Source organism: Hypanus sabinus, chromosome 20 (assembly GCF_030144855.1).
Source record: "Hypanus sabinus isolate sHypSab1 chromosome 20, sHypSab1.hap1, whole genome shotgun sequence".
NCBI lineage: Eukaryota > Metazoa > Chordata > Chondrichthyes > Myliobatiformes > Dasyatidae > Hypanus > Hypanus sabinus.
This window is the reverse complement of record NC_082725.1, coordinates 4,677,993-4,702,479: the sequence shown is the minus strand read 5'-3', so window position 1 is coordinate 4,702,479 and position 24,487 is coordinate 4,677,993. Positions and strand designations below refer to the sequence as shown.

At 45.6% G+C, this 24,487-nt stretch overlaps 1 protein-coding gene across 2 annotated transcripts in view; it reads right to left on the bottom strand.

Moving 5' to 3' along the window:
* Nucleotides 1-4,877: 4,877 nt before the first annotated feature.
* Nucleotides 4,878-24,487, bottom strand: part of LOC132378238 (ubiquitin-conjugating enzyme E2 E1-like) — a 73,654-nt gene continuing 54,044 nt past the window's right edge. Inside the window, exons 2-5 of one of the 2 annotated variants that reach the window (XM_059944971.1) lie at nucleotides 18,053-18,255; nucleotides 9,157-9,289; nucleotides 6,483-6,630; nucleotides 4,878-5,983 (exon numbers count right to left, since the gene is read on the bottom strand). In XM_059944971.1, coding sequence (XP_059800954.1) covers nucleotides 5,886-5,983; nucleotides 6,483-6,630; nucleotides 9,157-9,289; nucleotides 18,053-18,081 — 408 coding nt within the window. In that variant the 5' untranslated portion in view covers nucleotides 18,082-18,255 and the 3' untranslated portion in view covers nucleotides 4,878-5,885. The remainder of the gene's footprint in view (nucleotides 5,984-6,482; nucleotides 6,631-9,156; nucleotides 9,290-18,052; nucleotides 18,256-24,487) is intronic. The other variant, XM_059944970.1, reaches the window with a different exon arrangement.

Sequence of the window (24,487 nt, the reverse complement as noted above, 5' to 3'; positions counted from 1 at the left end):
GATGACGAGAGGCATTGATCGTGTGGATAGTCAGAGGCTTTTTCCCAGGGCTGAAATGGTTGCCACAAGAGAACACAGGTTTAGGGTGCTGGGAAGTAGGTACAGAGGAGATGTCAGGAGTAGGTTTTTTACGCAGAGAGTGGTGAGTGCGTGGAATGGGCTGCCGCCAATGGTGGTGGAGGGTCTTTTAAGAGACTTTTGGATAGGTACATGGAGCTTAGAAAAATAGAGGGCAATGGGTAAGCCTAGTAATTTCTAAAGTAGGGACATGTTCGACACAACTTTGTGGGCCGAAGGGCCTGTATTGTGCTGTAGGTTTTCTATGTTTCTAAATTGTGGGTTGCTGGGTGGTGTGGCTGAAAGGACCGATTCCACACTGTATCTCTCCATAAATATTTTGGTTTACACACCGTGTGTGACACAGTATGTGTTGTGGGTGCAGTGTGCTCCAGAGGAACATGGAACACATGGGTTTTCTCTGAGTTTGCTGGTTTCTACCCACAGCCCAAAGACGTACCGAATAGGTTAGTTGGACATTGTAAATTGCCCTGTGTTTAGATTAGGGTTAAATTGGGGTTGTCAGGGGCTACTGGGGCAGCATGGCTTGAAGTGGGGGGGAGCCTATTCTGCATTGTATCTCTGAATAAAATAAACATTGTTCCATTTGGTTGTATATATGTAGAGAGAGAGGACAATAAACGAACATGTGGTATCAGGTTCCTGAACCAGTGTGGGTAACTTCACTCACCTCACTTCTGAAATGATTTACTTTCACGGACTCCACAACTCATGCTCTCTGAATTATTTATCTATTACTTGCACAATTTGTCTCATTTTCACATCAGTTGTTTGTACATGTATAGTTTTCATAAATTCTATTGTATTTATTTTCCTGCAAGAAAATGAATCTCAAGGTAGTATATAGTAACATCTACGTGGTTTGATAATAAATTTACTTTGAACTCTGTCTCACTACATGAAGAGTGTGTAATGTACAGCTCCACAATGACCCCCCCACCTTCCCCTCTTCACAGGAGTTTCCACTGAGCAGCCTACAACGGCAATGTGTCCTGCTTTCTGGTATCTACCTTGAAGATCGAATGCAACCACTCTCCCCTTTTTGCAAATGGTAAATGGCAAAAGACTTCAACAACAAGTCTGCTCTCTGCTGAGTCATCAAACCAGCTGCCCTGGAACTTGGCCAAACATATGCAACCAGCAGAGTGACGGCCAAGTATAATAACCCAGCAATTTATACACAATGCTTTCAGAAAATCTAAGAGTACAATAAAATCTGACAACCAAGGTCAGTTCAAAGCTTCCATAAAGGTAAGCGTGGCCTTAATTCAGCACCGCCTGTGCGTCAGCTTCACGTCACCATACCTTGTCTGCACTTGGACGCTCACCCCTTTTCACAAGGTTGCACTGCAGGGCCACTAACAAACGGCTGGAAGATGAGGTGAGGCAACTGAGCTCAGAATCAGTATCAGGTTTGCTATCACTTTTCACACAGGTGTGAAATTCGTTGTTTTGTGGCAGCAGTACGATGTGCAAGATTAAAAAGTTACTGCATGTTACAGAAATAAGTACACCAAGTGGCCACTTTATTAGGTACACCTGCTTGTTAATGCAAGTATCTAGTCAGCCAATTGTATGGCAGCAACTCAATGTGTAAGAACATGTAGACATGGTAAAGAGGTTTAGTTGTTCAGATCAAACATCAGAACGGGGGAGAAATGTGATCTGAGTGACTTTGACTGTGGAATGATCGTTGGTGCCAGATGGGGTGGTCTGAGTATCTCAGAAACTGGTGATCTTGATTTTACAGAGAATGGTGTGAAGAACAATGAACATTCAGTGAACGCTAATTTTGAGGGCAAAAATGTCTGTGCCACATCTCACACCAAGAATAACCAGGACTGTTGGAGGACAACCATCTCTGCCCCAGGGGAGCATCATCTGAATTCACCTCCAGCAGCTTCATCAATGGCATCTCCAGCAGGTCAGGAGTGTGGTTGTTGACTGATGCCGCGGTGATTGTTTCATCCAATTTCTTCCATTGTGTCATCAGATTGGGCATATGTAACACGCTGTAATGTCTCACTGCTAATGTAATGGTTTCTCTGTAGCAGCAGTATTTGGGTTATGGCCAGAGGTTACGGGGCTTTGGAAGGTTGTTCTTTCTTGTGAGACTGCAAGAGGGATTTTCAGTCTTTTTCTGGGGAGACACGAGGAGAGAAGATGCGAACGGAGAGAGTTGGTTGACCGCCAGACGGAGTGGACTTGGAGCGAGGGTCTGAAGGTCAGCGACAATCGGAAGAGGTCAATGGTGGATGAATGGCCTTATCAGTGAGCTCCAACGTTACGTACGACTGTTTCATGAGAATGGGCCCTTTTTCTTTTTTTGTGTTTTCTTTACTAACTATATAGTCAGGTCAAGAGTTATAAAGCTCAATCGTTTACTCACATATTGTGTACTGTTTGTTATTTTGGGGAACTGATTTGTAACAGGGGGCACATCACGCAGCATCCACCCAAATGGGATTTCTTAAGTTTGGCTGGGCCGGGGGGGGGGGGGGGCTATCACCCCCTATATTAAGTAGCTAGCCAAAGCAAGAGTCCCATATACATGAAGCAATGTTTGATAGGTTCTTGATTAAGGGTGTCACAAGTTATGGGGAGAAGGCAGGAGAATGGGGTTGATGAGGGGATAATAAATCAGCCCTGATGGAATGGGCTCCTTGCAGTAAGACAGAGAACATTATGGCACAGTCCAAGCCCTTCGGCCCATGATGTTGTGCTGAACCTTAACCTATTCTAATATTAATCTGACCCTTCCCTCCCCCAAAGCCCCCCATTTTTAGCATAGAACACTGCAGCACAGTACAGCCCTTCAGCCCAAAATGTTGTGCTGATCTATTAATCCAACCTTCCCTCCCACACAATTCACTATTTTTCTATCATCCATGTGCCTATATCTAAGAGTCTCTTAAATATCTCTAATGTATCTGTCTCTACCAACACCCCTGGCAGGGTGTCTATACACCCCCACGCTCCATGTAAAAAACTTGCCTCTGACATCCCCCTACACTTCCCTCCAATTACGCCTTCTTCTGCCATTACAGAAAACATTCTAGTCTGTTAATCGTACAATTATAAAATCAGAAGCCTGATACTGCTTTCTAGTTCTGTGTCAGGTTTAATGAAGACAAGATACACAATTATTAAAATTTTTGTGATAGCAATACCTTAAAACTGCCTTTGATAAATTACCAACATTAACAAGAAGCAGGACCAACTAAATCTGTGGAACAAATAGAATCAAAGAGCACTGCAGTACAAAAACAGGCCCTTCAGCCCATCTAGTCCATGCCAAACTGTTATTCTGCCCAGTCGCATCAACCCACACCTGACCATAGCCTGCCAAATTTCTCTTAAATATTGAAATCAAACCCACATCCACCATCTCCGCTGGCAGCTCATTCCACACTCTTACCACCCTCTGAGTGAAGTTCCCCCTCAGGTTCCCTTTAAATATTTCAACTTAACCCATGACCTCCAGTTCTAGTCTCACCCAACCTCAACGGAAAAAAAACTGCTTGCATTTCCCCTATCTATACCCTTCATAATTCTGTGTAATATACAGTGCCTATACAAAGTATTTAACAGATGACATTTCAAGCCAAGACCCTTCAGCAGGACGAGTCCTGATGAAGGACCTTTGGCCAGAAAGTCCACTGTTTATTCATTTCCACAGGTGTTGCCTGACCTGACGAGTTCCTGTAGCATTTTGTGAGAGTTGTGCAGGACCTCCAGCATCTGCAGAGCCTCGTGTTGACACTTGCACATTGTACTTTATGGGATTGCTTTTATATTTACATATATTGCATTTTAAATTTATTTTAATTGTCTTCTTATTGTGTTATTTTATGCTGCATTGGATCTGGAGAAACAATCATTTTGTTCTTCTTTACTGTACTGAAGGATGGCAATAAACAATCTTGAATCTTTGAACTTTGAATACTAGGAAACTGAGAACACCCATTACAACTCAGTTAACAAGCAGTACATTGCTACTGGTCCACACAACATTTTTGCTGAAAAGTTTTCAGCAATAACCACCTTTAAATCGGCAAGTATTAAATGAGTTGTTTAATAAGCACTTGGAAGCTCAAACTGGACTCTCTTACACTGAAAGTACTAGTTTTTACCATAACACATACCATAACAAACCTGGATCTTAACATCCTATCACATGGCAATGATTCACGTAGATATTGTGTAAGACTCCTGCAAGAATGCTGCAAGTCTGGTTCACTGGTTAATTAATGTGGCCGACGGCAGGGGAGTTGTGTGGCTTCGGCGGAGGCGAAGACTGTGTCTCAAACCCGTCGGAGTCGGCGCTGGAGGCAGAGTATTGCGGCATCCATGCTGGAGCAAATGCTGCCCTCCAGTGTTTGCTCGGCGGGTGACCAGGCCTCAAGTCGTGGTTTTGCCTGCTTGTAGTTGCCCAGGAGAGACTGTTTGCTCAACAGAAGACAGGATGTATTTTGTTTGAGTGCAGAATGCTGCAACATTCATGGACTCGGTCTTGGATGCGTTTTTTTTTGTGATGGTGTATTTTACTCCTATCCTGTATGTGCTCTGTGCTGTGTGTGACTGTGAGTACTGTGTTTTGCATCTTGGCTCCAGAGTAACGCTGTTGCATTTGGCTGTATTCATGTAAAGCTGAATGATAATTAAACTTGAACTTGTACAAGTTGTAAATGTGGAGTTTATCTGATTTTCAAGTATTGCTCATTGAGTAACATTTCATGATCAGTGTTTTTAATTACAATATGTAAATTTCCCAAAGACAACACCAGCAGTTACAGAGGTTAGACTGGTTGAGGGCCAACTTCCTTTAATTTTGTAATGTGAATGAGGCCAATAGATTTTTAACAATAACTGAGAGAACTTCAAGATTTCAATAGCTAACAATTCATTCTCAAGTTGTAATGATGTTTTAAAAAATTAGAATTAAGATGCAGACTCTTCTTTTTTTTTTGCAAACTCTGCATCAAATAAGCAGCCATACATATTTCAATACAATACTCCCATTGGACTACAGCGTGACCATTGACATAACCGTGTGTTGGAACAGACATTTGTAGAATTGGAAACCACCGCAGACTCAGAGCCTTTCACCTCTGCTTTGAAGGTTACAATTTGTGAATTTTAAACAGTGCCCAAATCTGTACAAAATTAAATTGAAACTGCCCCTATTTCACAACTGCTGTGACGCAGAATTTACATAAGGCAAATAGTTATTTGAAAGGATTTTGGAATCTTCTCACATTGTCTCCTTGCTTTCTGCAAATTAAAACCCGCTCCCCCAAACATTTGACAATTTGTTTCTTATTCCCTGAATGAAGACAATTCCACATTCTCTGACCATTATTCTAATGGGGTTTTCAAAGTTCTTGAGATGCTGGCTTTCCTTTAGATTTCCATTTTGTTTTAACCCCTGATTGGCAAACATCTTCAAATTGTGACCGTACACAGTGAACGCAAACAAGTAAAACCTATACCAGTAAAGAGGTATCACTTAATATTTCAGTAACAAATCTGGGTCTTCTTAACCCATCATGTTGTATTCTTCAAACTTTTCCATGTGAATTTCCTACCTATTCATTTCAATAGTTTATTATTTAAGCTACAATAACAAAGCTCATCAAGAGTTCTGACTAGACTTATGCAAATAAAAGACCTGTCGCATTTAAAACCTGTAATAGGAATGCTTGTCCCGTTGACCTCCCCCCACCCCATCACCCCCAGCCCCTTCCCCTTTTCAATCCAGTGAGGAGCAGCTCGTTTGCACCAGAGACCAACGACGAACATCCAGTTTATGTGGCGTATTTCTTGGTCCACTGTCTTGCTATTCTGTCATGCTCCGCCCTGTTAGTCATATACTGTGTGGCTATGCTCCCAACCAAAGGGTCCGCTGCAATGGAAAAGAAATGGCAAGTGAGTCTTCTGCTGGTACAACTTGCAGCATGCAGGTTTCTCCATCCCAGCAACAGAATCTGATAACCATTCTAGTTAGCATCACCCCCCCCCCACTCTCTTTCTATTACCCCAATCACTGCACGCCAATGAGCATGACCAAACACTTCCTGACACGGTATTCCATCTGCCACTTCTTTGCCCATTCTCCTAATCTGTCCAAGTCCTCCTGCAGACTCCATCTTTCCTTAACCCTACCTGTCCCTCCACCTATCTTTGTATCGTCCGCATGGCCTTATGGCCACGTTGGCATCTATTTAAAACTGTTGTCAGGACATAAAGAGAAAGTTGTTGATTAGCTGCAGTTGACAATGCAGCAGCCCGAAACCCAAAATTCAACCAACTGTCACTAAAATACAGAAAAACAAGGTATAACTCTGTGATAAAAACAGCGAAGTATTCAGACTATGCAAGTTAAATGATGTAATTGCTCTTACCGGGGTTGCAGTCTGTGAGAAGTGAACAGATTGACAGAAGGACCTTGGAGATGGTGAGTGCTGGGCTCCAGTTATCCTTCAGAATATCCAGACAGATCACCCCCTGACTGTTGATATTGCAATGGTAGATCCTTGTCCGGAATGTCACCTGTCGGTGTTGTTCAAAAATTAGCGCATGGAGTTTTGAAGAATAAGAAAGCAGAACATATGTCCAATAATAGTCTATTTATGTTATTTACTGATACAACACTGAGTAGGCCCTTCTGGCCCTTGAGCACTGCTGTCCCAGCAAATCCTGGCAACCCTCACCTAATCATGGTACAATATACAATGAATCTACCCAGCATGTCCTTGGACTATGATGAGGAAATTGGAGAACTCAGAGAAGAACCCATGCATTCCACAGGAAGGGTGTACAGACTCCTTAATGAGGGAATGTTCCCATTGTGCTAACCGCTATGCTATTGGTGGAGAAGCGTGCTCAGGTAGAAGATGATGAGCCAGGAAGTTTCGGAGCCTTTGACAAGAAGTTACTGAGTTGAATGTGGCTGAGCACTGGTCTGGGATTGACGCAAATGCATTTTAGAGATATGGTTAGGATCAGAGTTGCAGATCTACAGTAACCCCAGCAAACACAGGTAATAGCCATTTACATGATCGAGCACAGAACTATTCCGCAGACTACAAATGCATATAGTTAATCAAACTGAAATGTATATTTAATTGAAACCGCCCATCAACTATCCTTTTGTTTAAACATTCGGCATTATTGTAAATCATTGTTCCATTTCAGGGTTATTAGTCTCAAGCAGGGGTTCCTAACCTGTGGTCTATGTACCCCTCAGTTAATGGTACGGGTCCATGGCATAACAAAGGTCGGAAACCCCTGCTCTAGATTCACTTCCGCAATTTCACCACCTATGAAGTTTGTTCCCATTTCCTTGCTGATTCTTTGCAAATCTACAGTTAAGAGTCAACACAGCACAGAAACAAGCCCTTCAGTACATTTTAGTCCATGCCTAAACCCATCGATCTGCATCTGAACCACAGCCCTCCACACCCCTCTCTTCCACATCACTGTCCAGACCCATTGACCTGCTTCTGGATAACAGCCCTCCACATCCCTCTCTTCCACATCCCTGTCCAGACCCATCGACCTGCATCTGGATAACAGCCCTCCACACCCCTCTCTTCCACATCCCTGTCCAGACCCATCGACCTGCATCTGGATAACAGCCCTCCACACCCACATCCCTGTCCAGACCCATCGACCTGCATCTGGATAACAGCCCTCCACACCCCTCTCTTCCACATCCCTGTCCAGACCCATCGACCTGCATCTGGATAACAGCCCTCCACACCCACATCCCTGTCCAGACCCATCGACCTGCATCTGGATAACAGCCCTCCACACCCCTCCCATTCATGTCCCTAGCCAGATTTCTCTTAAATGTTGAAATTGAACCTGTATCCACCATTTCTGCTGACAGCTCATTCCACACTTTTGCCATCATTTTAATGAAGAACTAGGCTTTTTAATTGCAGTGTTTTTATAAATTACCATACAACATGTCATTGATGGAATGCAAAGAAGGGCTGGGAAGCGGCAGATGCAGTCCAATCCAGAAACTTGTGAAGTGATTCCTTTTGGAAGGCTGAGCTTGAAGGAAGAGTACGGAGTTTCTGGTGGAATTCTTGGCAGTGTGGATCTTGGATTCCACTTCCATAGATTCGTTAAAGTTGGTAGCGTTGTTAAGAAGGTGTACGGTGTGCTGGACTTTATTAGTCCGGGGATCGAGTTCAGGTGCCATAATAATGTTGCAGCTCTAAAAAACCCTGGTTAAACCACACTTGGAACTCTTCTGTTCAGTCTTGTCGTCTCACTATAGGACGGATGTGCAATCTTCAGAGAGGGTGCAGGGGAGATTTACCAGGATGCTGCCTGGATTAGAGAGGGTGCAGGGGAGCATTCGGTGTGCTAAACAGGTTTAGAGGTGGCGCCCATCTGTCCGCGCTCCAGGCCAGCAGCAACGGCACTTCCCGCTGGCCGCAAGAAGCGGCTGGTTACCCAAGGCCAACCAGTGATCCCTGACACGCTTGGGTAACGACCTCGCGTGCGTTCAAGTTCAACAGTGGGCGTGGCAGGGAATGGGGAAAGGTGCAGCTGACTCATATCGTTTCCTCGTGGCCCGGTGGTTGGGGATACTAAGGTACACTGCAATACATGGCGGGGGAGCTACACGCATGCGCACTGGGCAGAAAGAACGGAACTAAAACCCCACAACCCGGAAACAATCTCTCAACAGTATTTGTGTATTTCTTTTTCTTTTTTTTGGGGATCCACTGGGAAAGTCTGAAAGATCGACTAGTTGATCGCGATCGATGGGTTGGTGACCACTATTCTACACCTATCATCGCCCAGCTTCATTCACCCTCACCCACCCACCGTCCCCTGTCACCTGCCAGTCTGTCCCCCCCTCCCCCCTCCCCCCCATTCCAGTCCTGATGAACGGTTTCAGCCCGAAACGCTGATGGTTTATTTCCCTCCATAGATGTTGCCTGACCTGCTGAGTTCCTCCAGCGTTTTGTGCATGTTGCTGTAAATAGACCAATTATTCAGCAAAATTATAAACAGAAACCAAACAGATGAAGTGGAGTTATGAAGTCTGCTTACCTTGGGTGGTTTAAAAGGATACTCTGCTGAAAACACGATGTCAAGAAAGAACACACCGCCTTCATACACTGAGCCGGGGGGCCCCAGGATCGTTGACCTCCATTCATACACATTGTCACCTTTAGGTCCAGCACTGGAAAGGATGTTTTCAAAAAGACAAAGTGTAATTAACATAGAACACAGCACAGCACCGACCCTTCACCTCGCAATGCTGTTCCAACCTTTTTACCCACTCTAAGATCAATCTAACCTTTCCCTCACAAGTTGGCCTCCATTTTCCTATCACTCCCATAGCTGTAGCAGGTAGTGCGATGATACTACAGCTCGGGGCAGCGGAATTCTGAGTTCAATTCCAAGAAATACGTCTCCCCATGGAACGCGTGGGTTTTCCACAGGTGCTCTGGTTTCCTCCCACAGCCCACCAAAGGTTTACCGGTTAGTGGATTAATTGGTCAGTGTATGTTGTCCTGTGATTAGGTTAGGGTGAAACTGGGGATTTCCACACGGCGTGAAAGACTAGAGGGGCCTATTCTGTGCTGTATCTCAATAATTAAATAAAACTCTAGGCCCACCCCCCCTCCCCCCATTTTTCTTTCATTCATATGCCTATCTAAGAGTTTATTAAAAAATGAATAAATTAGGGGGGAAAACATTCCAAGTATTCCAGGACAGAATCAGGTTATAAAGTTGTTGAAATAGCGTCAAACAGTAAGGAAGCAGGCCCTTCGGCCCAACAAGGTGCCCCATCCAACCTAGTCCCATTTGCTAGTACTTGGACAATGCCCTTCTAGACCTTGCCATGCCACGGGTGTGTAGCGGTTAGCGTAATGTGAGTACAGCGTCGCCGATCTGGGTTCAATTCATGCCGTTGTCTGTAAAGAGTTTGTACATTCTTCCTGTGAACAGCCGGTTCTCGGTTTCCTCTGACATTCCAAAGATGTCCCGGTTAGTAAGTTGCAGGCACGCTCTGCCGGCGCCATAAGCACAGCAACACTTGCGGGCTGTCCCCAGCACATTCTAGGACAGCGTTGGCTGTTAATGCAAACGACGCTTTTCATAGTGTTTCGATTTTTATGGGACAAATAAAACTAATCTTCCAAATCTTATTAACTTGACTTATTGTACTACAACTTCCGCTATTGGAGTTACTTTTACCAAACCATACAAGGATTGAGATTACTGTGTGTTCAGCTAAGGACTGACAGAGTCTTGTAGATAAAAAAAATCTGCTGTAATTAAGCAGTTATTTATATTAAAACAAGTTTTAATCATAAAACTTGCAATGTACACTATTGAAAACCAATATATTAATGGTATAGTGTGTGCCTTTCTTTCATACGTACGATTCAGTTTATTCATTACTAACTGAACTCTCATTTTTATTTGTTTGTTGTTCTTTAGGGATACAGCATGGAGTAAGCCCTTTGAGCCATGCCACCCTGGCAACTCGACAAACCCCATTAACCCTAACCTAATCACAGGACAATTTACATTGACCCATTAATGTACGCAGTATGTCTTTGGACTGTGGGAGGACCCGGGAAAACTCACGCCTCCCACGGGGTGGACGTACAGATTCTGGACCACGCTGAGCTGTAACAGCATCATGCTGACTGCTACACTACTGTGTCTCAATTTGTTCAAACAAATGATGGACAATAATCGTCCACGTGAAATAGAACAGTACAGTACCCAATGTTGTGTTGAACCAATTCATTTATTATCAAATTGTCAACTAAACCAATCTCTTCTGCCTACACCATGTCCATATCCTTCCATTCCCTCACATTCACGTGCCCATCTAAACCTCTCTTATAAGTTCCTAATGTATCTGCCTCGACCACCAACCCAGGCAGTGCGTTCCAGACATCCACTGCTCTCTGTAAAAGGCCAAGCCCCTCCCATCTCCTTTGAAATTACCCCCTCTCACCCTAAATGCATGCCCTCAGGTATTAGACATTTCAACCCTGGGAAAAAGATACTGTCTGTCTACTCCATCGATGCCTCTCATAATCTTATAGACCTCTGTCAGATTTCCCCTCAGCCTCCCTGATTCGAGAGAAAACAACCCACGTTTGTCCAACCTCTCGTTATAGCACATATCCTCTAAACCAGGCAGCACCCTGGTAAACCTCTTCTCACCCTCTCCAAAGCCTCACATCCTTCCAGAGAGACTCTGTCCTTTCAAGCTCTGAGCTCATTTTTATTTCCGGATTAGTTCTGGCACGTCAGCTCGCAGCTTAAATATTTCCCAATGCAAAATTTGACTTCTGTTGTAGCATTCGGGAAAGGGCTTGAGCCGTTACACTTAAATACCGTGAAGGGGCCTTTTTAAAATAATAACATGTTTTAACCAAAGCATGTTTGCAGCCTGAAGCCAGGGTTTAAGTTAATAGAACAGGATGAGTGGAATATAAAAAGGTGAAGAAGTCTTTAACACAAGAGATTCTGCAGATCCAGAGTAACACACACAAAATGCTGGAGGAACTCAGCAAGTCAGGCCCTATGGAGGGGAATGAACAGTCGACATTTCATGCCAAGAGCCTTCGTCAGGACTGGAAAGGAAGGCTGAAGAAACGAGTGTAAGGTGGGGAGGGGAAGGAGGACAGGTTAGAAGGTGATAGGTGAAGCCAGGTGTGTGGGAGAAGGAGGTAATGCAAGAAGCTGGGAGGTGGTAGGTGGAAAAGGTAAAGAGCTGAAGGAGGAGGAAACTGATAGGAGAGGAGAGTGGACTATGGGAGAAAGGGAAGGAGGAGGGGACGCGGGGGAAGGTGAGAAGTGGTAAAAGGGGATCAAAGTGGGGAATTGAAGAAAAGGGAAGACTTTCTTATTTTGGCTTCTTCCCCCTTTCTTTGTTGCTCTGAAAGAGATTTATTTGTTCTGGGCTTCAGTGCATCTTGCTATATGGATCCAAAACATGGAGAATCACTAACACCAGCTGCAACAAGATCCAGACCTTTCTCAACAAATGCCTCCGGCAGATCCTCTGCCTCAAGTGGTACGACAGAGTGTCAAACCTAGACCTATGGAAGAGAGCAAACCAAGAGCCCATTGTATTCCAGATAAGGAGGGGGAAGTGGAGATGGGTCGGCCACACCTTGAGGAAGTGCCAGTCGAATGTCACTCGACAATCACTCGAATGGAATCCACAAGGGAAGAGAAGAAGAGGTTGCCCAAAACAAACCTGGAGGCGTAGGTTTTTGGTGAGACGAAGGAATACATCACTGAACTTTTGGCCCATTTCAGTTTACAGCAGCGTCTCCACTACCGGAAGGGATCGAGGTGAGTCAGAGCCCCCATTCTAACCACTTTTTACAGGAGCACCATCGAGCGGACCCCGAGCAGCTGCATCACCATGGGATACTGGAATTGCAAGGCATCCGACCGCAAGTCCAACAACGGATTGTGAGAATCGCTGAGAGGATTGTCGGGGTCTCTGTTCCACTGAGCAGATACATGTCCAGAGTGGTGCATACGTAGGGACTTCAGGATTGTCAATGAACCTGTCATTCATCCAACAATCTCTTTGACCCCCTACCATCAGGCAGGGGGAACGGTAACATGAGGTAAGAACTGTTTGGGTGGGAGACAGCTTCTTCTCCCAGGCTGAGAGACTACTGAACTCCCTGCCACCAGCCAAATCTCATCATGGATGGAACACCAGTAGTGCTCCACTGTTTACTTTTTAAACTTGTAATGTAAATGCACCTCATTATCTTAATTTACTAGTGGTAATGTCACTGTATGTGAGTTATATGCACTGTGTTGTGCATCTTGGTTGAGAGGAACGTTGTCTCATTTGGTGGTATAGTTTGTACAGTGAATAAACTTGAACCAGAACTTGACTTCCCATTCCCATTCCAACATGTCAGTCCATGGCCTCCTCTACTGTCACAATGAGGCCACACTCAGGTTGGAGGAGCAACACCTCATATTCCATTTGGGTAGCCTCCAACCTGATGGCATGAACATCAATTTCTCAAACTTCCAGTAATAACCCCCCTTCCTCCTCCTCTCTTTTTCCATTCCCATTCTGGTTCCTCTATCACCCTTCTCTCCTCCTCACCTGTCCAACACCTCCCTCTAGTTATAAAAATGAGAGTTTCTGCAGATGCTGGAAATCCAGAACAACACACATAAAATGCTGGAGAACTCAACAGGCCAGGCAGCACCTATGGAGAGGAATAAACAGTCGCCTCTTCAGGTTGAGACCCCTCATTAGGGAAGGTGGCAGAAATTTGGGGCAACATGCGAGACAGGTTAATGGGTTGTGTGCTCTGGAGTAACTGGGAAGTGAGTGGGCGAAGCACACCTTTACCTGGAAGTGCATTTATCCTGACTGACATTTCCGATTAATGCATGTGGGAAGAATGTGTTTTAGCCTAGTAGTCTGCACGGTGCTGGAGTCCAATTCCAGCATTGTTGATAAGGAGTTCGTATGTCCATCCAGTCAGCTCCTAGCTTTCCTCTGGTTGTTCTGGTTTCCCCCAAGACATATGGGTTAGCAGATTTACTGGTCATTGCAAATTGACTTGTGGTTACGCTAGGGTTAAATTGATGGGTTGCTGGGCAGCACTGCTCGTTGGGTCAGAAAGGTCTCTTCAGCATGGCCTCTCTAAATAAATAAATGTATTGTAGCATAGCTCAGCATTCTGCCTCCCCTCCACAGACCCAATCTATATTTCCCAATGCCTTGGTAAAGCAGCCAGCTTTGAAGACCCTTCACATCCGGGACATTCTCCCTTCTTCCCCATTCCAACAGGCAGAAGATACAGGAGTCTGAAAGCGCATACCACCAGGCTTAACGATAGCTTCTTTCCCTACTGTTCTCTGACTCTTAAACAATAAGATGGAGTCTTGGCCTCATAATCTACCTTGTTATGACCTCATACCTAACTGTCTGCCTGCACTGCACTTTCTCTGTAACTGTAACACTTCATTCTATATTGTTTTACTTCAATGAGTTCCCAACTTGGGGGCCATGGTTAATAGTTGGTTAATAGTAGGGGTCCGTGGCATAAAAAAAGGTGGGAGTACCAGTTCTACCTCAATGGATTGTGTAACAACTTGATCTGTATAAACAAAAGATTTAAAGTACATTTATTATCAAAGAATGCATGCAGTTACAATCCTGAAATTTGTCTTCCCACAGACAGCCACAAAACAAAGAAACACTATGGAACCCGTTTGAAGGAAAATATCAAAGCTCCAATGTGTGCAAAAAAGAAAAAAAAATTGTGCAAACGACAAAAAACCCCAATGTGAGACAGCAAAACACAAGTCGTCCAACCAGTCCAGGCATATTCAGCTCAGTTCAGTTCAGTCTAGCCTTGTGTCATTCATTTATTTCAGGCCACCGCGCCAGTCTGCCCCAATCAAAAACACCCAAAAGAGCAACAAAAAAATGGAATGACCAGAAACACATCATAACGTGAACTACAGAGTCCAGCACACAAAACGCATCAATTAAACCTTGCCCAAGATCTCAGACTCTGGTGCCATCGAATGAGAGGAAGAGAGACCATTTGAACCCAAGGACCTTTTTCCGGGAGCAGTGGGAGGGAGGGAGAGAGAGGGAGGGGGGGGGAAGAGAGAGAGGGAGAAAGGGGGGAAGAGAGAGGGAGAAGAGGGGAGAGAGGGGGGGGAGAGAGAGGGGAGAGGGAGGGGGGAGAGGGAGAGAGAGGGGGGAGAGAGGGGGAGAGAGAGGGGGAGAGAGAGGGGGAGAGAGAGGGGGAGAGAGAGGGGGAGAGAGAGGGGGAGAGAGAGGGGAGGGGGAGAGAGAGAGGGGGGAGAGAGAGGGAGAGGGGGAGGGTGGAGAGAGAGGGGAGGGTGGAGAGAGAGGGGAGGGGGGAGAGAGAGGGAGAGGGGGGAGAGAGAGGGGGAGAGAGAGGGGGAGAGAGAGGGGGAGAGAGAGGGGGGAGAGGGGGAGAGAGGGGGGAGAGAGGGGGAGAGAGGGGGAGAGAGGGGGAGAGAGGGGGGGAGAGAGGGGGGGAGAGAGGGGGGGAGAGAGGGGGGGAGAGAGGGGGGGAGAGAGGGGGGGAGAGAGGGGGGGAGAGAGGGGGGGAGAGAGGGGGGAGAGAGGGGGGAGAGAGGGGGGGAGAGAGGGGGGAGAGAGGGGGGAGAGGGGGAGAGAGGGGGAGAGAGAGGGGGAGAGAGAGGGGGAGAGAGAGAGGGGGAGAGAGAGAGGGGGAGAGAGAGAGGGGGAGAGAGAGAGGGGGAGAGAGAGAGGGGAGAGAGAGAGGGGGAGAGAGAGAGGGGGAGAGAGAGGGGGGAGAGAGAGGGGGGAGAGAGAGAGGGGGAGAGAGAGAGGGGGAGAGAGAGAGGGGGAGAGAGAGGGGGGAGAGAGGGGAGAGAGGGAGGGAGAGAGGGGAGAGAGAGGGGGAGAGAGAGGGGAGAGAGAGGGGGAGAGAGAGGGGGAGAGAGAGGGGGAGAGAGAGGGGGGAGAGAGGGGGGAGAGAGGGGGGGAGAGAGGGGGGAGAGAGGGGGGAGAGAGGGGGGAGAGAGGGGGGAGAGGGGGAGAGAGGGGGGGAGAGAGGGGGGAGAGAGGGGGGGAGAGAGGGGGGTGAGAGGGGGGGAGAGAGGGGGGGAGAGAGGGGGGGGAGAGAGGGGGGGAGAGAGGGGGGGGAGAGAGGGGGGAGAGAGGGGGGAGAGAGGGGGAGAGAGAGGGGGGAGAGAGGGGGGAGAGAGGGGGGAGAGGGGGAGAGAGAGGGGGAGAGAGAGGGGGGAGGAGAGAGAGGGGGAGAGAGAGAGGGGGAGAGAGAGAGGGGGAGAGAGAGAGGGGGAGAGAGAGAGGGGGAGAGAGAGAGGGGGAGAGAGAGAGGGGGAGTGAGAGAGGGGAGAGAGAGAGGGGGAGAGAGAGGGGGGAGAGAGAGGGGGGGAGAGAGGGGGGGAGAGAGAGGGGGGAGAGAGAGAGGGGGAGAGAGAGAGGGGGGAGAGAGAGGGGGGAGAGAGGGGAGAGAGAGGGGGAGAGAGGGGGAGAGAGAGGGGGAGAGAGGGAGGGGGAGAGAGAGGGGGAGAGAGAGGGGGAGAGAGAGGGGGAGAGAGAGGGGGAGAGAGGGGGGAGAGAGGGGGGAGAGAGGGGGATGAGAGGGGGGAGAGAGGGGGGAGAGAGGGGGGAGAGGGGGGGAGAGAGGGGGGAGAGAGGGGGGAGAGAGGGGGGAGGAGGGGGGAGAGAGGGGGGGAGAGGGGGGGAGAGGGGGGGGAGAGAGGGGGGAGAGGGGGGAGAGAGAGGGGAGAGAGAGGGGAGAGAGGGGAGAGAGGGGGAGAGAGAGGGGGAGAGAGAGGGGGAGAGAGAGGGGGAGAGAGAGGAGAGAGAGAGGGAGAGAGAGAGGGAGAGAGAGGGGAGAGAGAGAGGGGGAGAGAGAGAGGGGGAGAGAGGGGAGAGAGAGGGGGAGAGAGGGGGGAGAGAGAGGGAGAGGGGGAGGGTGGAGAGAGAGCGAGAGAGAGAGAGAGAGAGAGAGAGAGAGAGAGAGAGAGAGAGAGAGACAGTGAGTGAGTGAGTGAGTGAGTGAGTCACACAGGGACACCTTCCTCCAGCAGCAGTGAGCATTTATAAACCAATTTACCAATGTTAGTGCGATGGTGGAGTGGTTTTGGGTGAGGGTGGTTTATGCCTGTGATTTCTTCTGCAATGGAGTCTAAATACACAAGTAAAGTTGACCTAAAATGACCTAACTATAACTTATCTCTGTGATCAGTGCAGGTAATTGGCTTAAATACTTTATTAAAAAATATTATCTTGGGCAGGGCTGCAATTGCAACCCCCTCAGGGCTAAACTGAATTAAGGCTGTTGGAAGGATAAACTATGGGTTCTGAGAAAAGATGCGAGACACAATGGGAGAATATTTGATGTTTTGTTTGGAGTGATATTTTCCCCCTCCCATTGAACACATTTCTTGTATCATTCACAGTCGCAGAGCAAGTCGAATTATAATCTTATTTAAATTTGATTTTTTTAAAATTAGTAATTCTTGCTTTGGGTTCAGAACACTCCATTTCCTTGTTCACAAATGATTCAAGTAATTGAGGAAATAATTGGCCTTGTAAAAGAAAATGTAATCATGGATTCTGTCCAACCAGAACATAGAACATTACAAATAGTATGGTCCATTGGCCCACAGTGCTGTGCTGGCCTTTTAACTTACTCCAAGATCAATCTAATCCTTCCCTCCCACATATCCCTCCAGTTCTCTATCATCCATGTTTCTACCACCATCCCTGGCAGGGCATTCCACACACACACCACTCTGTGTAAAACACCTACCTTTGACATCCATATACTTTTCTCCAGTCACCTTAAAATTATGCCCTCTTGTATTAGCTATTTCCTCCCTGGGAAATAGTCTCTGGCTGTCCACTTGATCTGTGCCTCTTATCATCTTGTACACCTCTATCAAGTCACCTCTCAAAAGCCCTAGGCCGCTCAGTCTATCCTCATAAGACAGGCTCTCTAGTCCAGGCAGCTTGTTGGTAAATCTCCTCTGCTAAGCATCCTCCTTTGCTCCAATGGGAGAGTCTAGACCAGAGGGCACAGCCTCAGAATAGAGGGACAACCCCTTAGAATGGAGATGATGAGGAATTTCTTTAGCCAGAGGATGGTGAATCCATGGAATTTTTTGCCACTGACAACTGTGAAGATTATTTCTTTGGGTATATTCAGAATGTCAAAGGCTAAGGGGAGAGGGCAGGAGAATGGGATTGAGAGGGATAATGAATTAGCCATGATGGAATGGCAGAGCAGACTTGATGGGCCAAATGGCCTAATTCTGCTCCTATGTCTTATTAATGAAATACCTTTAGTTACGTGGAACAAGATCGCAAACTCATTCTAAAAACGAGGTATTGTTATATGCAGCAAAATACAGTCAAGACCCTTTGTTTGAATGCCATTCTTACCCAGAATGCCACCGATTCCACACGTACATACATCAAGGCAGTGAAAAGCAAAGTAATGCACAGTGCAGTGCTCTTGTTGGGGGGCAAGTACAGTCACGACAAGCTGGGTTGACGAATCAGGAGCTGTCTTTGGTGAATGAAAGCTCCCTTCATAAACACAAGAGGTTCTACAGATGCTGGAAACTCAGTAGGTCAGGCAGCATCTATGGAGGAGAATGAAGAGTTGACGGGTTGCGCCAATACCCATAATCTAGAATCAGTGTTATTCCCAAGCATATTTATTAATATTTGACCTCCCACTTTGAAAAAGTTATTCACAGTAGTTTAGTTGAAATACCCTGATACATGAATAGCTTTTTGAAAAACCTTAGTCATTCAGCATGGAAACAGGCACACATATACACATTATATATATTTATATTTAAATAAATACTGCTTAAAAAGTTAGCGAGGTAGTGTTCATGGGCTCACTGACCATTCAGAAATCTGGTGGCAGAGGGGAAGAAGCTGTTCCTGAATCGTTGAATGTGTGTCTTCAGCAGCTCTGAACTCCTGATCTAAACCTTTCCAGTTCATGAACAGGACTTTTAGAAACTGTTATTGTACATGCCTCAACCACCTCCACTGGCAGCTCAATCCACAGAGATACCTCCTTTTGTGTGAAAATGTTGCCCACTCAAGTTCCTTTTCAATCTTTCCCCTCTCACTTTAAACCTATGTGCTCTTGTTATTGACTCCCCAACTCTGGGGAAAAAGACTGAAGGCACTCACCCTGCCTAAGCCCCTCATGATTTTATACACTCTGTAATTTATCATCTCCGTCCTTCACTCTCCAAGGAATAAAGCGCTAGTTTTTTTAGTAATGGTTGGTTAAATTTTGGATGTTGCACTTGTACATTGTCAACTGTAACTAATTAACTTTCTCTCTCTGTCCTTTCCACTGACTTATGTGGGCCATTAGATATAGGAACAGGGCTAGACCACTCAGCCCATCGAGTCTGATCCATCATTCCTTCATGGCTGATTCCCGTCTTCTCCCATAACTTTTGATGCCCTAATGAAGAACCTATGAACATTCGCCTTAAATGCATCCATCAAAGTCTCAAGACAAGAGGATTTTCAGAACAAGCTCAATAGATTTTATAACTGTAAATCTATGCTCAAATATTTAAAAGTTGGCAAAGACTGTGCAGCAGTTTTGCCTTGGGTTTGGAATGTGGGAACAAATTCTCTCCACTGGAATAGATAGATAGATGTAACAATCTGCAATGTAACTAAAAACAGAGAAAAATAGAAGCACTCTTACATTTTCTGCTCAAACAAAACTTACACCTCAGGGATGCTTTGCTGGGTAATAAAATTCCCCCGAGTAAAGGAAGGAGAATATCAAAGCTCAGCAGAGTTTGAACCGTTCAGCATTATTCAGTGACCTCTACAAGCTTTAGATATAGATTAGACTGACTGCGCACACAAGGCAAACCATTCATTAGCAAGGTCAGACAAATGCCCTAAGTGTCCACTTTCAAGCTTGAAGCAGACTTCAATTATACCAGTGCCCAAAAAAAGCGAGGTGACCTGCCTCAATGATCATCCCAATGTACTGCATCCACAGTGATGACGTGCTCTGAGAGGCTGGTGATGAAACATATTAGCTCCTGCCTGAAAGGTTACTTGGATCTGCTCCAATTTGCCGAACAGAGGAATGGATCAACAGCAGATGCCATCTCATTGGTTCTTCACACAATCCTGGAGGATCTGGACTGCAAAGGTGCATACACAGGATGCTGTTTATCCATTACAGCTCAGCATTCAATGTCATCATCCCCTCAAAACTAATCAAAAAGCTCCAAGACCTTGGTCTCAATACCTCCTTGTGAAAATGAATCCTGGATTTCCTCACGTGCAGATCCCACCAGTTCAGATCAGCAACATCATCTCCTCCATGATCTCCATCAGCACAGGTGCACCACAAGGCTGTGTGCTTCGCCCTGATCTACCAACTTTACGCCTACAACTGTGTAGCTAAGAGCAGCTACAACAACAGCTTCAAGTCTGCTGTTTTTGGGCCGAATCAAAGGTGGTAATAAGTCAGCATACAAGGAGAATGAAAAATTGGCTGAGTGGTGTCATAACCACCACCTCTCACTCAATGTCAGCAAGACCAAGAAACTGATTATAGACTTCAGGAGAGGGAAACCAGAGGTCCTAGGGCCAGTACTTATCAGAGGATCAGAGGTGCAGAGAGTTAGCAACTTTAAATTCCTGGATGTTATTATTTTAGAGGGTCTGTCCTTGACACAGCACACAAGTGCAATTGTAAAGAAAGCACAGCAGCACCTCTACTTCCTCAGGAGTCTGTGGAGATTCAGCATGACATCTAAAAGTTTAACAAAATTCTATAGATGTGTAGCGGAGAGTGTATTGACTGGCTGCATCACAGCCTGGTATGGAAACACCAATACCCCTAAACGGAAAATTCCCATCATTCAGATGTTCCTACAACCAGTGATCTCACTTTAAGGTCTCTTTATCTTATTATCTCATGTTCTCATTACATATTGCTATTTATTTATATTCGCACAGTTTGCTGTCTTCTGTACTCTGGCTGATCATTCATTGACCCTGTTTATAGTTAGGTACTATTCTACAGCTTTGCTAAGTATGCCCACAGGAAAATTAGTCTCAGGGTTGTATATTGTGACATACATGTACTTTGATAATAAATTTATTTTGAATTTTATTAGGCATACCTGTACACCTACTTGTTAATGCAAATATCTAATCAGTCAATCACGTGGCAGCAACTCCATATATAAAAGCATGCAGACATGGTCATGAGGTTCAGTTGTTGTTCACACCAAACATCAGACTGGGGAAGAAATGTGATCTAAATGACTGAGTGGAATTATTGTTGCCAGACAGGGTGGTTTGAGTTTCTCAGAAAATGCTGATCTCCTGGGATTTTCATGTACAACAGTTTCTAGAATTTACAGAAAATGGTGCAAAAAACAAAAAAAAACATCCAGTGAGTGGGAGTTCTGTGGGTGAAAATGCCTTGTTAATGAGAGTGGTCAGATGAGAATGGTCAGACTGGTTCAAGCTGATAAACTCAAATAACAATGTGTTACAACAGTGGTGTGCAGAAGAGCATCTCTGAACATACATGTTGAATCGTGAAGTTGATGGGCTACAGCAGCAGAAGACCACACCAAGATCTATTCCTGTACCTAATAAAGTAGCTACTCACTGTAAATCACCCTGATGACAGACAAATGTCAGCAGGACTACCTTGGAACAAATAACTTTATAAATAGTAATTGCTGAAACTAATCTATTAATATTCTGCATGTAAATATCCATAACATGGGCCCCAGCTACGGCTGCCTCTTTGTTGGCTATGTACAACCATCTATGTTTGAAGCCGTCCCGGGCAGCGCTCCCTAATTCTTGCTTCGCTGCATTGACGACTGCATTGGTCCTGCTTGCTCAGGTACCCATGCTGAACTCATCAATTTCATCAACTTTGCCTCTACCTTCAACCCTGCCCTTAAATTCACTGGGTCCATTTCTGACACCTCTCTCCTCTTCCTTGATCTCCGTCTCCATCTCTGGAGACAAACTGTCCACCAACATCTTTTATAATTCCACACTGATTCCCACAGTTAACTAGACCATACCTCTCCGCCCTGTCTCCAAGCTATTCCCTTTTCTCAGTTCCTTTGTCTCTGCTGCATCTGTCCCCAGGATGAAGCTTTCCTTCCCAGGACATCAGATGTCCTCCTTCTTCAAAGGACAGGGTTTCCCTTCCGCCAATATTGACGCTGCCCTCATCCTCCATTTTACAAACATTTGCTCTCACCCCATCCTCCTGCCGCTTTAACAGTCCTCTTGTCCTTACCTACCAGCCCATGATCCTCTGTCTACACTTCTCACTCACAGAGAACAGATCTCCCCCTCCATAGGCTCTGCTGACACCCCACTCACAGAAAACAGCTCCCCCTCCCCCCCACTACCAGCTCCATGGACTCTGTCAGAACTTCTCACTGCTTTGGAAAAACAGCCAACATAAAGACCCCACCCTTCTCTGCTTTCCCATCAGGAAAGATACAAAAGCACATGGACTTTTGCAAAATATACAAGACCATGAAAATAAAACTAATTCTGATTTTAATAATGCATTGACATTGATCTGGTTCCTGTAAATACTTGCGGAAGGACAACTGTTTTACAAATTGAAGTACACATGGATTATCAATTTCACCTGCATTTATCAAATTATTCACTGATTCTATCTACTTCAGTAGAAGTTATAAAAGCAAACGTTACCCATAAATTGTGCTTGTCGAGATAGCGATAGATGGCCACCTTCTGGGTGTGGAAGTGAAAGTAAAAATTCCTTTTTCCATAGAGGGTCAATATCTTGGAAAATAAGGGGTTTGGGAGATTTTGAGAATACATTGGAAGCCTATTGCTGCACAGGAGCCTTTACAATGCTCAGTTTATCCAGTTGTGTCCCAGGGGGCAGATCACTTCGCTTGACAATCTAACATCAAGGTCTGATCCCTAAAGCAAGCCAAAACAATCAGGAAATGGTTTCATAATCCTTGGCAGATACTCAAGAGAAGGGAGAGGTTGAAACCAGTTATGCAAAGTTATAGCAATTGTCATATTAAAATATATGACAGAAATTAAACAGCCTTAATTCAGCAGTAATTTTAATCAAAATGTCCAATTCAGATTTTATTTAAATTTACATGCCACATGAGCCATATGATCCCAGAACACACAAGCAAACAAACATGCCTGGCCGGCTCATCACTAACATTAAGCCGTGAAATTGATGTTTTTCAACAGCAGTATATTGCAAAACGTAAAAAATTACTGTGTTAGAATAAGAAATATATGAAAGATAAATAATAGTGCAAAAAAAGAGAAAAATAGTGAAGTGATGTTCTTGGTTCAGGGACCGTTCAGGAATCTGATGCAGGTGAAGAAGCTGTTCCTAAACTGTTGAGTGTGTGTCTCCATACTCCTGATGGTAGCAATGAAAAATGAGCATGTCCTGGATGGCGAGTGTCCGTAATAATGGGCTCATCCTTTTTGAGGCATTACCTTTGAAAGATGTCCTTGATGACGGGTGCCCATGATGTATCTGGCTGAGTTTACAACCCTCTGCAGCTTTCTCCGATCCTGCGCAGTGGCCCATCCATACCAGACAGATAGTGCTCACCCTTTTCATTTCTGATCCCACAATAAGGACTGGTGTGTGTTCCCTCGACCTCTCCTTCCTGAAGTCCACAATCAATTCATTGATCTCAGTGACACTGAGTGCAAGGTTCTTGTTCAGATATCATTCAACCTGTTCATCCATCTCACTCCTACATGCCTCCTCGTCACCATCTGAAATTCTGCCTTAAGGTCATGGAGCAGAATTCCATCAAGGCTAATCTAATTTTCCTCTCAGCCCCAATTTCCTGCCTTCTCCCCGTATCCCTTCATGCAATGATATAATTAACAATTTTATCATTGGCAAACTTATAGACAGTGTTTGAGCTGTGCCTAGCTACACAGTCATGGGTGTAGAGAGAGAGAAGATCAGTGGGACAATGATAAACATCCTTGAGATGTGTCAATGTTCACTGTCAGTGAGGAATGTTATTTCTGGCCTGCAGTGACTGCCTATCATTTCACATCCTTCAAATAAACCTCCCCCAGCCCATTGTATCCCCCTTTATACAAATAAACCTTCCCCAGCCCACTGTATCCCCCTTTATACAAATAAACCTCCCCCAGCCCACTGTATCCCCCTTTATACAAATAAACCTCCCCCAGCCCACTGTATCCCCCTTTATACAAATAAACCTCCCCAGCCCACTGTATCCCCCTTTATACAAATAAACCTCCCCCAGCCCACTGTATCCCCCTTTATACAAATAAACCTCCCCCAGCCCACTGTATCCCCCTTTATACAAATAAACCTCCCCAGCCCACTGTATCCCCCTTTATACAAATAAACCTCCCCCAGCCCACTGTATCCCCCTTTATACAAATAAACCTCCCCCAGCCCATTGTATCCCCCTTCTTACAAATAAACCTTCCCTCAGCCCACTGTATCCCCTTTTATACAAATAAACCTCCCCCAGCCCACTGTATCCCCCTTTATACAAATAAACCTTCCCCAGCCCACTGTATCCCCCTTTATACAAATAAACCTTCCCCAGCCCACTGTATCCCCCTTTATACAAATAAACCTCCCCCAGCCCACTGTATCCCTTTATACAAATAAACCTCCCCCCAGCCCACTGTATCCCTTTATACAAATAAACCTCCCCCAGCCCACTGTATGCCTTTATACAAATAAACCTCCCCCCAGCCCACTGTATCCCTTCATATAAATAAACCTCCCCAGCCCACTGTATCCCTTTATACAAATAA